General features: G+C 32.8%; 1 protein-coding gene and 1 non-coding gene across 6 annotated transcripts; both read right to left on the bottom strand.

Moving 5' to 3' along the window:
• Positions 1–227: 227 nt before the first annotated feature.
• KPL (kokopelli) lies at positions 228–5,172 on the bottom strand. 5 transcript variants are annotated; one of them, XM_039021197.2, is made up of 4 exons: positions 5,050–5,172; positions 3,064–3,164; positions 2,718–2,817; positions 228–1,789 (listed from the first exon to the last, which is right to left on the bottom strand). In XM_039021197.2, the coding sequence occupies exons 2-4, from the start codon at positions 3,078–3,080 to the stop codon at positions 377–379; spliced, it is 1,530 nt and encodes a 509-aa protein (XP_038877125.1). In that variant the 5' UTR covers positions 3,081–3,164; positions 5,050–5,172; the 3' UTR covers positions 228–376. The 5 variants fall into 5 exon arrangements, with proteins under 5 accessions (XP_038877125.1, XP_038877124.1, XP_038877121.1 ...); XM_039021196.2 differs by having other exon boundaries at positions 2,718–2,795; positions 3,064–3,275; positions 5,050–5,167; XM_039021193.2 differs by having other exon boundaries at positions 2,718–2,795; positions 5,050–5,158.
• Positions 4,856–4,949, bottom strand: LOC120069449 (small nucleolar RNA snoR31). The gene has a single exon (XR_005479534.1). It is a non-coding gene; the product is annotated as a small nucleolar RNA snoR31 (small nucleolar RNA).
• Positions 5,173–15,855: the final 10,683 nt, after the last annotated feature.

The raw sequence follows: 15,855 nt of genomic DNA, 5'->3' as shown, positions 1-15,855 counted from the left end.
TTTCTACATGTTCTAAAGTTTGACCATCAGCTAAAAGATGCAACATGATCATGGTTCAACTTTACATAAAATTATAATATCAAGGTTGAGGTTCAATTTCCTACCTTCCAAAAAAAAATAAAGGCCAACATATGATGCATAAGAATTTTTCAATTTGTTTAGAAGGATAAAAGACTAATTTATTAATTCAAGTCATTGTTGTGAATTTCTTAATTTCTGTAGAAATCTCCATAAAAAATTTGAAACTTTGATATTCTTGTCCACTATACACACAATATTTCTCGACAAAAATGTTGAATCAAGCTCCATAGGGAAGCATAAAAATCCCATCTTGGCTTTGTAGAAAGAGAAACATAACAAAATTGTCCCATGTATTCTAAAGCTTTGCTTTTTTATTTACATACCCTATTTTCATATGCCCTTTATTGGGCAATCTCACTCCACGCCTATTACGAAACATTTTCCACCAATGCAATTTCTTCACACCCTTCTTCCCACATTTCATCCCCTTAACCCCTTTCCTTTTCATGGCTTTTGATCTCCATACATGGCTTCTTAGCCCTTCTGCAAGTGCCTGAAATTTCCCAACTTGGTTCTTGTAACACACATTTCTAATGGCTCTCTTCTTTACCTTCTCATTTCCATCTTCTTTACTTACTAATAATCTTTTGTTATCTCTGCTATGGAAGATCTTCCTTAGCTGCTGCTTCCACATGAAGTTATTGCTGTTATGGTGATGGTGGTGGTGATGATGGTGGTGGTGAAAGACAACGCCAAGTTTGTTTTTGAGTCTCTTGAACCGTCCTAGTACTTTCTTCGACTCTGTTTTCCCCTGCTTGATGTAGAATGTTTTCGTCAAGCTACTTGATTTTGAATCGGTTGACAATGGATCATCTTGGTGACTTGGGGAAGAAGGGTTGCTGTCGCCGTCATTGGCAACAGTTTCACTTACGCTTGTTTCTTGAGTTGTCCAACTTGAAGAAGAAGATGAAGCTGATTGAAATTCCGAGCTTGTGAATTCTGATTCTTGCTGTGTAGCAGCCAGATGGGTCTTGCTATTAATTCGTTCATTTCTTGTTTCTTTGGAGGGATGATGATCTAGCAAAGTTGGCCCCATTACCATTTGACCATATGAATTTTGGTTCCTCTTTGCTTGCTGTTTACTAGTTTGATTCAGTTTCATAGCAGGCCTGAAGGTTGCCTTGGATCCTACTGAAGTATATCCAGATTTATCTATCAAAGTCATTGGATTTACAACTTTGTGTTGTTTAGTTATATGGGTTTCAATGGTTAGAGGTTTCATGGCCTCATCATTGGTTTGACTCAGAGGTATTCTAAATCCATGAACATACTCGGAACAATGGTTCGCCGTTTTCGGCTTAACTTTCTTCTGTTCACCAACAAAATGGCCTCTTCCTTTAATCGGCTTAGTAAACCGGCTTCTTAAAGTTGACGGACCTGTCCTTGGGTGAACATTCTGTTGGTTTAATGACTCATTCCATTGGAGAACAGACTGCCAATGGCATCTTGTTTTCCTTCTTTGACTAGTGCAATGTTGCAGGGACAAAATGTGGAGTTCAATTCTTCTGAGTGCTGAACTGATGCTATGTGATAAGTTATTAATGGCAACATTTGAAGCTGAAGCTCTATCCCTAATCTCTGGATTTCCCATCTTTCTTCTAGTTTGATTATGTTTCATCCATTCAGGAACTTTATCGGCCAGTGGCTTTACCTGTTTGTCGTCTTTGTGTAGAAAATTGTCGAAAATGTTAGAGTTTGTTGCCAAGTCCTGTACAAACTCGAAAGAGAATATATGTTACTAGACATCCATGAAATGCAAACTAAACTTTCCAAGATACTTATTCGTAACCATTTTGTTTTTTTGTTTTTAATCTTAAAAAATTAAGTCTATTTTCTCTTATTATCACGATGATTTGAACTTTCCTTAAATACAAGAGTTAAATTCTTAGTCGAATTTCAAAAACAAAAACCTTTTTAAAACTACTTTTTAAAAAGTTTTCAAATTTTGACTTAGTTTTTTAAAACATGGATAGGGGTGTATAGTTATCGATCAGAGTCAGTTTTCCTATTAAACTGCCACCAAACCAACTATTATAATCAGTTTAATAAATGTTCAGACCATCCTCGATTGTTGAGGAGTGCAAAGTCGATTTTGCTTGATTTTGTTCTTTAAAACTTTTTTAAAAATTATCGGTTTGGATTTTTCCCAAACCGACACCAACCAAACCCCTCCTCTTCTCCAATCGACAACCTTCCTTTCGGTCAGTTTTGGTTGGTTGGATCTATTTTCCAATCTATCATACTCATTCCTAATGGATAAAAAATACCCAACAAAGCAACCAATTTAGAGGTAGAATAAGTGTTCATAGACTAATTTTTAAAAATCAAAGACCAAATGATTAACAAACAGAAATTTAGTTTTCGATTTTTTTGAAAATTAAACTTAGCTTCTACTTCTAAATTTCTTGCTTTAATATCTATTTTCTTTTACAAATGTTTTAAAAAACCAAGTCAAATTTTGAAAACTAAAAAAAAAATTAAAAACCATTTCATGTACTTGAGAAAGATATGGACACCATTGTAAAAAAATTAGAAGGAAATACTGAATTTTCAAAAATCAAAAATAAAAAACGAAATGATTATCAAACAAAATCTAGATAAATTGAGTGCAGTGGTGGTTATTTTGGAATACAAACATTTGAGAGAAACTCCAGAACTCCTGCAGTAGCATCATCAAGCAGATGCTTCAACAGAATCTGAGCCCTTTCATCCAGCTGCTTTGACAATAAAGCCAAACTACAATAGTCAAATATTCAAGTAAAAAGCTCACTCAAATAGTCTTATGGTAAACTAAATCCATATACAAATCACAAGGCAGCCAGTAACAACTTTATCTTCAAAGTTCAGTACAATTAGAGAACTATTATAATGATTGAACAACTCTAATTCTCGTGATACAAGTTAAGAATAAGTACCGATTGTTCAATAAAGTAAAAATGCAACGAGAATAAGAACAAGAAGAGTAATCTGTCAGAAGCTTACAAGTTCGGAATTTGCATCTCCCAAACAACTCTTCAAGAGAAGGATGTATAATTCCCTCAGTGCCAGGAGATCGAGATATAACTTATCAACATCCATATTGTCTGATAAAATACAGACCAACTAATCAAGCTTCAGAATAAACTTAACTCAGGTAGCAACTAATGATAACAATGTGAATCCAACTGATAAACGTTCATCAAAAGCTCAGAATCCTATAAATTAGTACCAAAATTGTCTGATTAAAAAAAAGTTCAATCTACTTCAAACTTTACACTTCAATAGCCATTTGCAATTAATAGCTCTGCAAAGCCAAATATGAAAATTGCCCTAGACCAACCAATAAAACCATCCAAAATACCAACTAATACAACCTAGCCGTAACAGATAAAAAGCTCTCCTACTAAACACCAAAATTCCCAAGTTCAAGTAATCAAATGCATCTGCCACACCACTTCACCCAAGTACAGTGGAACAATTGAACTTTTCTCCAAAAAGGAGGGGAAAAAAAGAATAAATAAATATAAAATTCCCAATATGTTTTCCTATTGACTATGCATCATTCTTTCAGATAATCCCCTATCAAGGATGAGGGGATTTAACACTTTGTTAAACACAGTCAGTACTCCCAGTAAAGAATGGCGGTGATCATACAAGGCCGCTGTGTCTCAAAATCCAACATTTGCGGGAGAGGCAAGCAGTAAAGACTTGTTTGCCTACTTGTTACAATCTTCAACGTAGGCACATCGAGTAAATTGTTAATTGTTTCCATAATATATGGGTGCCATTTGTCAAGTGAGGTCCAAAACATCGGTTTAAAGACTCGGTTGTCCATTTCCTTCAAATCAATGATTTTCGTTAACATTCAAATCTTGCGGATCCACTGACGGACATGACTTGCCTTGGATACGATTAATTATTCTTTAGCATATCAAATCATTTATCAATCTCATTTAGTAATCATTTCATTATTTTTCTTTTAAAAAATTAAGTGTCTCATGATGAATTACTTTGATTAGCATCCTTCTTAAATACGGTAATTAAATTTATAGTCAGATTCCAAAAACAAAATCAACTTTTTAAAGATTAATTTTAAAAACATTGGTAAAAAGTATATAACAAGGAATGAAATATAAAGAGGTAAGTAGTATAGTTATCAAAAACAATAGTAAAAAACCAAAAGATTACCCAACGGGACTCTAAGTTATTTATTCCTCAATAGCAAAAAAATGTGTTTCTTCTTTGGGATTTGACCCTCCAAACTCAGAAAAAAGTAATGCACACATTGGCTACCAAAAACAGATCTAAGAAGATGAAATACAACTATATTTTCTTGAATTACTTGTGTTTTCCTTCCTATAAACCAAGCGCACAACAAGAGAGGATGCAAAGCCACTTAAAGTTAAAGTCAAATATCAAATACTTGCATTGTTAACATTATTATGCAATTGAAATCTTACTAAAAACCTAATGATCCTAAAGGGGAACAAAAAGTCATTTGTTTTACCAAAAAAAAACGATACTCCAGTGAAAACACATTTACTCAAAACATGAAAACATTTCAACATTCCTCAACAAAATAAAAGTTATAAGAACTATATTTGACATTGGAAGTATCGAAAGACAACCAAAGTGTTAAAAACAAATCTGACCACAAAACAAGAGAGAAAATTATGTAAAATAATAAGAATAGGTCAAGACTTGTGCGTTTACCATCAGAAAACTAGGAAGAAAATGGAAAACAATGAATATTTCTTTAAAAAAGAAAAAAACAGAAATGGATTGAAAGAGGAAAGTAGATTCAGAAGCTAGACGTAACATCAACAGATAATGAATACATTATCTCAGATCAAGTGTTGGATTAATAGTATTTGCTTCATCATCATCCACTGATTCGTGTAAAGAATGTTGCGATGGAAAATTCACAAGTAAATCACAGGAAACGAAACAAAAATTATCAAAATGTATGGAAAATGAGAAGAAACTCACAAGAACAAAGAGCGTTCAGGCGGAATAAAGATGGCATTAGATTAGAAGGGGAAGATGGAAGTCGCGTCAAAAGAACCGTAACCATGGAAGTTGCGGCTTCTGAAGTTTCACATTGGGCCACTTGATTAATTTATAGGGAGCACATGATTTTGCCCTAATTTTTGTTTTGGTCACGTGGTCAGTCCGTGACCGAGTCCATGCCTCTCCCAAGTGACACACTACAGTGTTTTTTCTTTCAAAATCATCCCCTATGTAGTGGTCATTCAAACTGTAAAAATTGAATCGTTTCTAAAAATTAAATTAAATCGAATAAAAAATTCAGTGAAATCAAAAAATGCGGTTCGATCTGGTTTGAAGAAATTTTGAAACCAAATTAATTCAATTTGGTTCGATTTCACTTTCGAAAACCGAATTTGAAACCGAATCGAACCATTTTTAACTAATATATATTTATTTATTTATTTAAAAAAAGAGTAGTAAAATCGAATTTAAAACCGAACCGCTTTTAATTTAAAGAACAAAACCGAACCAAACCGAACCGTTTTTAAATTAAAAAATAATATAACATGGATTTTTTAAGAATGCCAAAATCGAATTTGAAACCAAACCGAACCGCATTAAAAAAGAATATGCAGTTTGGTTCGGTTCGGGTTTGGCAAAACCGAATTAAAAAAGAATATGTGGTTCGGTTCGGTTTCACATTTTAAAGAATTTGGTTCGGTTCAGTTTGACCACCAAATCAAACAGAATCAAACTGTTTCCACCCCTAATCATCAGCATCACCATCACCATATTATATGTTAAAATTTTATTTTGGTCCTTCTAATTTTTAGATTGGTTTAATTTTAGTCTCATACTTTAAATCCCTAATTATAGTTCCAAAATTTTATGTGCTAGATTTTGAGCTCAATATTTGATCCAGTTAGGGGTGGAAATGGTTCGGTTTGGTGGTCAAACTGAACCGAACCGAATTTTTTAAAATGTGAAACCGAATCGAACCGAATCGCAGGTTTCCAATTCGGTTTGGCATTTTTAAAAAATTTATGTTATATTTTTTTAATTAAAAACGGTTCGGTTCGGCTCGGTTCGGTTTTAAATTCAGTTTTGTTCTTTAAATTGAAAGCGGTTCGGTTTTAAATTCGGTTTTACTCTTTTTTAAAAATACGTATATTAGTTAAAAACGGTTCGATTCGGTTTCAAATTCGGTTTTGGCATTTTTAAAAAATCTATGTTATATATTTTTTTAATTAAAAACGGTTTGGTTCGGTTCGGTTTTAAATTCGGTTTTGTTCTTTAAATTAAAAGCGGTTCGGTTTTACTCTTTTTTTTAAAATATATATATATATATATATATATTAGTCAAAAACGGTTCAGTTCGGTTTCAAATTGGGTTTTCAAAAGTGAAACCGAACCGAACTGAATTAATTCGGTTTCAAAATTTCTTCAAACCGGATCGAACCACATTTTTTGGTTTCAATGAGTTTCAGTTCGATTCGATTCGGTTTTTACGATTTGAATGACCACTCCTAGATCCTGTTGCTATTTTGTGATTCGAAATGACTGTGTTGCCATTATGAAAGAGGATGTTCCAAATTCTAACAGTAACTTGTTTGCTTGAGATACTGTTATCTTGTTGAATAGTGAGTTGTTCTTTGATGGAGCCAAATGTTGCAAAGGGATTGAAATTGCAAGAGAAGAAGGCCACCATTAGAGAAGAAGATTGTTAAACGGTGAAAAGTTATTCATAAAAAGAATATTCTTCAAAAATCTCAAAAAAAAAAAAAAAATCTCATTTAATAAAAATTTAGTTTTTAATTTTTAAAAATTAAGCCTAAAAACACCACTCTCACCCATAAGAAAATGTTTGTTTTAAGGGTTGAGATTAGATGAGTTAGGCATCTTGAGCCCAAACTTTGTTTGAGACAATGATTTGGGAAGTCTTGGCTTTCTACACCCTTTTCCCACACTCATGGGTTACTATTTCTTTTCTAATTTAATTTAGGAAGTTATTCGTCGACCAACTTCCATACACCACTTTTAGTGGTCGTCGTTGGCCAACTCTAATCGCCACTTTCGACGACCCCTTCGATGAACATTTTTTTCTCTAAGTCATTCCAAATGGGTTCTTAGTTTAACTACAATAATATTTTTTAAAGGGGATTTTCAAAGAGAATTTGAAGTAGGTGGCAAATCCAAAATGTATATTTAGGGGGTGTGCCTTTAACATATGAAAAATTGTATATATAGCAACATGCTTAATTTAACTTTTCATTTATTCTGTATTTCAATTTATTCTTTTTAATCAACCCACGTTTTTTGGTATATCAGTCAACTAATATACCATATTTAAAGTATATCAGTTGTGTATTTTTTTTCTTTGATCTGTATACTTTTTGTATTTTTTGTTTGTAGCAATATGAATTACTACTCACTTTAATTTTTGTATTTGCTATATTTTTTTTTCCTTTTTAAATGATGTCGTTTTTTTCATTTTTAAGTATAAATGTATGATAGGCCGAGGAGATTCAACCTAAAGCTCAGTAACACTCAATTTAGTGTACTCATTTTGACAATTTGGTCATGTTTGGAATAACCAGAGAAAAAATATTTTTTTAAAAAAAAAAATCATTTGTATGCTTTTTTTTAAAACACTTAAATAACTAGTCATTTTCAACTGTGTATCTACATCAAGTGTCTATAACAATGTATCAAGTGTATATCAGTAGTGTATCAAGTGTATATAAATAGTGTATCAAGTATATATCAATAGTGCATCGAGTGTATCAAGTGTTGGGAATGTTCTAAAACTCGCTATTTGTAAACATTAAACATATTTTATTCACAATAAATGTATTATTGAGACTTCATTCAATAAATGTGTTATTGAATTGCATTCATTCATAAATCCAATAAATGAACTCATGGCTATAATATGAATATTTAAACTTTATGTATAGACATAAAAGAGAATCAAGTTTAGTATATAGTCAAAAAGAGTTATTGGGGTATAGCGTATGACTTAGTTTATTGTATCTTTGTACTTTATGTGTATTGTACATTAGGCTCCCTAAGCTTTAGGACAAGTAAAAGATTGTTGGGATTGGTGTCCTAAATCTCTTTGTAATCTCGTAGTTTGTAAACTTTGTATAAACATATTGTTGTTAATAAAATAAATGTTATTTTATAAGCATATACTCAGTCCAATAAACTAATATCCTAGTTTATTTTATGTAATTTAAACAAGTATGTAGAGACATACAAGTGGATCTTGTTTAAATAATAACCTAAACGGTCTGTAGTAGATGGATAAGGTTGAGTACCTTATCCTGGTGACACTACGGATATGGCCCACTTTGTAGGTGTTACAAGTGTTGTAAAGTACTACAAATGATTTAATCCTGATCATTCATGTAGAGACATGTGAGCAGAGGTGTCCTATACAAAGAGTTTGTATAAGAACGGACCAAGAAATGATTAGTCTCATTATATAACACCGTTAATAATTGAGACTTACATTTCACCATAATGATCATAGGTGACATGACATGAATCCTGAGTGAGTTGTGAACTCCTGCTCATGAACTACTCATGAAGGCGGTCCTTTGATTTGTATGGGTAAGAGTAGCCAGATTGCCAACTCAATAAGCCTACCATTTTGGGGATTGGTCTGACTGGGGAGCTGAGAACACAGCTACACGAGACGAAATTCACTCCTTCCCTGATGCAGGGGTAAGTAGATAAATTTCTCCTTTAAAAGCTGATTTCGGGGCTACACCCTCTTCTGGCCCGAAAGGGATTAGGTCATAGTTGGACTATGACTTATTGTTCACTAAAGGAATCAGTGGTACTTAAGGAGTTTGATGTAACTACAGGGGCAAAACAGTAATTTTGAGCCAGCTGTACTTTCGAGTAATTTGTGAAGGGTCAGCATACTATTGATTGGTTGTATCCAATTGACACAAAAATTTATCTGTAGTGCAAAGAGTGCAACTGTCAGTCTTTAGTGGAATGACTGACAGTTAACAGATGTTGGGTAATTTAATTAAAAAACTTAATTAATTATCCAAGTACTGGTGGAGCTTCAATCTACAGGTTCATAAGGTCCCATTTGTAGCACAACAAGGATTTAATAGAATTATTTTTGGATTAATTTAAACTGATCAATTTAATTGAGAGAATTAATTATATATGATATAATCAATTAAATTAATTATATATGTGATATAATTAATATAATGTATTTGATACATTATAATATAAGGTAATATGAAAGAAATTTGAATATGATTCAAATACTAATTATATGAATTAGATTTATGTAATTAAATTTAATATAAATATGATTTATATTAAATACCATGAATAAGTTGAGAGGAATTAAATATTTGTATATGATTCAAATATTAGTTATATGAATTAGATTCATATAGTTGAATTTAATACAAATGTGATTTTATATTAAATGACATGTATTATTGAGAGAAATTAAAATTATAGGTTTTATTGTATTTGATACAATATAAAACTATAGTTTGTGTGTTATATGGGATATAACATATAGTTTATATATATAATAAGGTTGTTATTATATATATGATAATAATTATTATTAATTTAGTTTTATTAAATTAATATTAATATTATTAATTAAAAGGGAGTCCCTCCCCTATCTTTTCTCTCATAACAATCGTGCAGTGAAAGGGTGATTGTTTTCTTCCACATTTGGTGGATCTAACTTTGCAGATTCTCTGGATTCACTCTGCACAGAAAAGTACAAAGAAGAAAAAGTTCTTTTCCTCCCTCTCCTCCTCTCCATCTTCTTCTCTCTTCCAAAACCCTAAGGCAGAGCCCACACCTCCTATCATTCTCAATCCCTAAGGAGAATACAAGAGGTTCCGTTTGGTTAGTGTCCCTTTTGGAGAAAGAGATTCGTTTGTGACTTTGTTCAAGGGAATTCTTAAAGAAAGGGTTCTTCAAAGGTGAGTTTTCTCTTTCCCTTTCTTATAGAAAAACATGCTGTAAGTTTTATTTAGAATGCATAATCTTTCTTTCTTTTAATTCTATAATTCTTATTTTCTGTGAAAAACAAAAATTGGAACGATCCCTGCATTTTGGTGCGTAAACCTTCAATGGTTTTCCCATCAAAAAGGTCTATAAATATATGAATGAGGTTGGGTACCTTATCCTAAGGACACTATGGATACGACCCATTTTGTATATTAATACAAACGATGTAATCCCAAAGTCGTTTATATGGAGACATGCAAGTGGAGGCATCCTATGTATAAAACGTTTGCATAAGACCGGACCACGAAATAGTCACTTTTCTTTATAATAACCATTTACTGTTAAAACTGACTACTTCAAATTGATGACTTAATCGATCTTAATCCTGAGCTAACTGTGAACTCCTGTTTATTCAGGATTATCCTTTAATCTGCATATGTGGGAGTGGTTCAACAACACCGCTCAATAAGCCTCCCATTTTAGGGGTAAGATCGGATAGATAGCTGGGGACATAGTCCTGCAAGATGAAATTCTCTCCTACCCGTCTTAAGGTCAGTAGATACATTGTTCTCTTAAATACTGACTCCTGGTCTTGAATAAAGGGGCCCCGCTCTCTCGTGACAAAGAGGGATTTGATTTATTGGTTGGACCATAAACCAATTGTTCAATAGAGGATCAGTGGAGACTTAAGAAGTAAAATGTATTATAGGGGTAAAATGGTAATTTTTACCTAGTTATAAATATGAACAACATGTGAAGGATCGACTTACTGATTATGGTTAAATCTAAATGAACAAAAATATATCTACAGTGAAGAGAGTGCAGCTATTGAGCTATAGTGGTGTATCTTGGTAGTTAACGAATAGTGATTAATTTGGTTTAAAGAGTTTAGCCAATTAATCTCAAATTGTTGGAGCTCATGATTTGTAGGTCCCTCTACTAGCTCGTAAAAGGATTAAACCTTATATTAGAACATTGAGCAACTTTGAAATGTTCAAATTTAAATTAGGGTTTGGATAATTATATTTGATGTAATTAACGTTTAAATTTATTGAAATTAAATGTATTTGAAGTGTTTAATGTATTTAAGTATTGATTTAAATATCGATTACATGAATAGGGATTCATGTTTGAATTAGGTATTTTATTAATTTAATATATTGATATTAAAATATGATTATTTATTAATTAATTTTGTTTAATTAATTATTTAATAAATTAATAAATCAATTTCAGTTTCAAAATTAAATTTTAGAAATTTAATTTAGATTATGTTTAGTTTAATTTTAATTGAAAGTTAAATAAAATAAAATTGAAATTGAAATTTTATTTTTTTAAATCCTTAGTGGATATTTCCCAACTTGAACACGTAATCCACTAAATTAGTGATATTTGAAGTGCCAAATAGTCAATTAATTCTTTTAGCATGTTTATTTTGCTTAAATACTTCATAATTCGTTTGAATTATGGGCATGCAAAATTGGGGGGGAAAAATCTACTAAAGAAGAACATTGTTTTCTCTCTAATTCAGTTCGAAATTCACCTTCCATTGGAGCTTCACCACTCAATCTAAGGCCTGAGATTAGTAGAGAAGACTCTTATAGGGTCTGCTACAAGAATTGAAGGTTAATTTCGTGGAGATTACAAGGAACAAGTAGAAATCATCAAAGGTATTCAACCTAAAACTCTACTGTTGGAAATTATGTTTATGCATGCTTGTTACTCAAATTAATGGAATTAAAATACTTAATAATTCTGTTTGCTTCCGTATTATGCATGTTTACTCTATCATTTGATACCAGAGCATGATAAGCACTCAATTTACGTTAATTTGAGTATGGTGGATGACTTTCTTAAGATGCATGAAATGGTCGCTGATATGTTGTCTTTCCAGTTTTGGCATTAGATTACCTTCTTTTTTATTGTACATATTGTAATTAGCTCTTGATTGATGGGTCTTAATGAGTGTCTAAAGGTTTATAAATTTGTTAGATTCAATAGAGTTGTGATTAGGTTGTAATTGAAGAAAGAAGCAAGCAACGTCAATTGCAGAAAGATGGAGTTCAGCTACTGCCCTCGCAGCGTTGCGACACTGTTCTTGAAGCGTTGTGACACCACTCATCCTCATTTCCAGAAAGGTGTGCACATGAGGAGTTGGTTCAGAGATGACCTGAAGGAACCTTTGAAGGTCTTTGAGCGGAAGTGTGGAGGTTGATCACAAAATCAAAATTACAGAGTACAAATGTTATGCATAATCATAAATTTACAATATGCAAACAAAAAGGAAATGAGAGAATTAGGGTGAGAGAACTAACCTTTGAAGAACGATTTCCTCTGTATTCTTTGGGATAAGAATCCAGAAGTGTGTGGGCTCTGGCTTTTTGATGAGGGAAAGAATTAAGAGATTTTTAGAGATTGGGTGAGATCAAATTATACACAATATGTAACAAAACTCAAGGAATAAGAAGATGAATGAATCAACTAAACTATTTTTCCCCACTCTTGCACGTTGTAGAGAGAAAAGAGGGGAGGGAGTTACAATCACTTTATCATAAAATTAAAAAAAAAAAATTAATTTTAATAAATTCTTTAATATATATTTATATGATAACCACTTTATCATATAATATATATTAAACTATATGTTATATCAAATATAACATCTAAACTATAGTTTAATATTGTATCCAATACAATATAAGTTATAGTTTAATTCTCTCATTAATGATATTTAATATAAATTCCATTTATATTAAATTTAATTATATGAATCCAATTCACGTAATTAATATTTGAACCATATCCAAATATTTATTTTCATTCAAATAAACTTTATATTATAATGTATTAAATACATTGTAGTAATTATATCATATATAATTAAATTAAAATTAATTATATCACGTATAATTAATTCCCTCAATTAGTTTGAACAATTCAAATTAATCCAAAATTGATTCCCATTTAATCCCTGTTGAGCTATAGTGGGGACCTCATAGACCTGTAGATTGAAGCTCCAATAGTACTTGAATAATTAATTAAACTCTTCAATTAAATTATTCAACATTCATTAACTATCGGGCAATTCACTAAAGACCGATCATTGCACTCTTCACATTACAAATATATTTATGGGTTCATTGGATATAACTAGTCAATAGCGAGATGACCCTTCACAAATTGCTCGTAAGTACAGCTAGGCCAAAAATATCGTTTTACCCCTATAGTTACATCTAGCTTCTTAAGTACCACTGATCCCTCTAATGAACAATAAGTCATAGTTCAACAATGACCAAACCTCTTTCAGGCTAGGAGAGGTTGTGGCGCCACATTGTTCAAGCCCAGAAATTAACCCTTAAGGGAGCAATTTATCTACTTTTCCCGACGTTGGGGAATGGGTGAATTCCATTTTGTGTAACTGTGTTCCCAACTCTCCGATCAAACGAATCCTCAAAATGGTAGACTTGTTGAGTCGACGATCTGACAACTCTCACCCATACAAATCAAATGATCGCTTTCATAGACAAGAGTTTACAACTCACTCAGGATTTAGATCATGTCACCTATGGTCATCCTGGTGAAATGTAAGTCTTTATTATGAACGACGTTATATAATGAGACTAGTCATTTCGTGGTCCAGTCTTATACAAACTCCTTTGTACAGAATATCCCTGCTCACATGTCTCCATATGAATGATCAGGATCAGATCAATTATAGCACTTTACAACAATTATAACACCTACAAAGCGGGCCATACTTATAATTGTAGGGGTTGATGCCCTAAAGTCTCGTGTCCTGTAGTTTGTAAACAATTTGTACGAATGTTTGTGATGTATAATATATGATATTTACTTCACTTCTTGATTTTGCTCATATGGATGTTTTATTTGCTTTACTACAAACCAATAAACTAAAATCCCTGGTTTTCTTTGTGTAACTTAAGCATGTATGTGGTGACATACAAGTGGATCATGTCTTAAGTGATAACCAAAATGGTCTGTAGTATATGGATATAGGAGGGAAACCTTATTCTGGTAACACTACGGATGTGACTCGCTTTGTGGAATAATTACAAGTGTTGTGACTTGTCACAGATGGTCTGATCTTGATCATTCGTGTAGCGGATATGCGAGCGAGGGCGTCCTATACAAAGAGTTTGTATAATACCTGACCACGAAGTGTTAACATCTTGTTATATAACACCGTTCATGACAGAGACTTTACTTCACTAGGATGACCATAGGTAACATGACCTCAATCCTAAATGAGTTGGGAACTCCTGCCGTTGAGTGCGGTCTTTTGATTTGCATGGGTGCAAGTGGCCAGGCTGCTGACTCAAACCTACCACTTTGAAAATTCGTCTGATTTGGGAGCCGGGAACTCAGCTACACAAGATGAAATTCACTCCTTCCCTAAAGTAGGGGTAAGTAGATAGATAGCTCCCTTAAGGGCTGATTCCAGGGCTTGAACGATGTGGTGCCACACACCTTCTCATGGCCTGAAAGGTGTTCACACATAGTTGGACTATGTTGTATTGTTCATTAGAGGGATCAGTGGTACTAAAGAAGTGAGATGTAACTACAGAGGAAAAACAGTAAATTGACCCAGCTGTACTTACGAGCATCTGTGAAAAGTTATCGTTCTCATGATTGATTATATCCAATGGACACAAAAATATATCTGTGGTAAGAAGAGTTCAGCTGTTGGTCTTTAGTGGAATGCCTGACAGTTAACGGGTGGTGGATCTCATAATTAAAGAGTTTAGTTAACTATTCACGTACCGTTGGAGCTTTGAACCATAGCATCAGGTCCCTTTGGTAGCTTGGGTACAAGTTGAGAATCAGTTTTTTGGTCAGTTTGAAATGTTCAAATTGACAAGAGGGAGTTCGATTATATATGATATAATTGAACTGGTTAATTATATATGATATGATTGACTAAATGTATGAGATACATTATTTTGGAGAAAATTGGATATAAATATGATTTATATCAAGTTAAGGAGAAAACACTATGGTTGATATATGATATCAAACTATAGGTTATGAATATAATATGATTATATTTATTATGTTATTAATTGGACAGTTATGAGATAATTGGCCGCCGTCTTCTCCGAATTAGTGCGAAGTTCAATTCAATTTTTGTAACTGAAGAATAAAATGAAAATGGTTTTCATATTGCAAAAGACACACACAATCGTTCACGGTGTGCTAGTCCTCTATCGCTTAGTGTTTAAGAGCCTATAAGATAACACTCGCTTACTAAACGATCGCACATCCGCGCCCACGCTTTTCTAAATGATTGCTTACCTTTTCATAAATGATCACTTAGCGCCTAAGTTGATCGAAACGGTTGTATAGACAATCACTTAGCTTTTACTATATGATTGTGTACCCCGCATTAAACGATCAAGCACCCGACTATACGATAGTCTTTTCATTCTCCCACTTGCTTGATCTTAATACACGATAACCTTTCCTCCTCCCCTCTACCAATTCCATCAAAGCCCACCCTTTGGATTCTCACTCCGAGAATATTGAGGGCTCCGAGTGGTAGTATCGTCCTCGTTTCCTATTGTTTAAGCGAAGCTGTTTGTGTAGACGATCGGGGTGTTGCTGGACATTCACTTGCTGGACTAGTAAGAGCAAGAGGCGTACGTTCATGTGAATAAAAGTATTCAACTGGTATGTTCTCTTAGTCTTTTGTTTTTATCTTTTAAGCATGCTAGTAATTTAGTGTTATCAATGCATATCTGTATGTTTGAATGTATATGTGTAAATTCTGTCACAATGAAT

The sequence above is a fragment of the Benincasa hispida genome, chromosome 12 (genome assembly GCF_027475165.1).
Source record: "Benincasa hispida cultivar pf3 chromosome 12, pf3_genome.v1.1, whole genome shotgun sequence".
In the NCBI taxonomy this organism is placed as follows: domain Eukaryota; kingdom Viridiplantae; phylum Streptophyta; class Magnoliopsida; order Cucurbitales; family Cucurbitaceae; genus Benincasa; species Benincasa hispida.
Note: the sequence above shows the minus strand (reverse complement) of the source record. Positions and strands in the feature narration are given on the sequence as shown.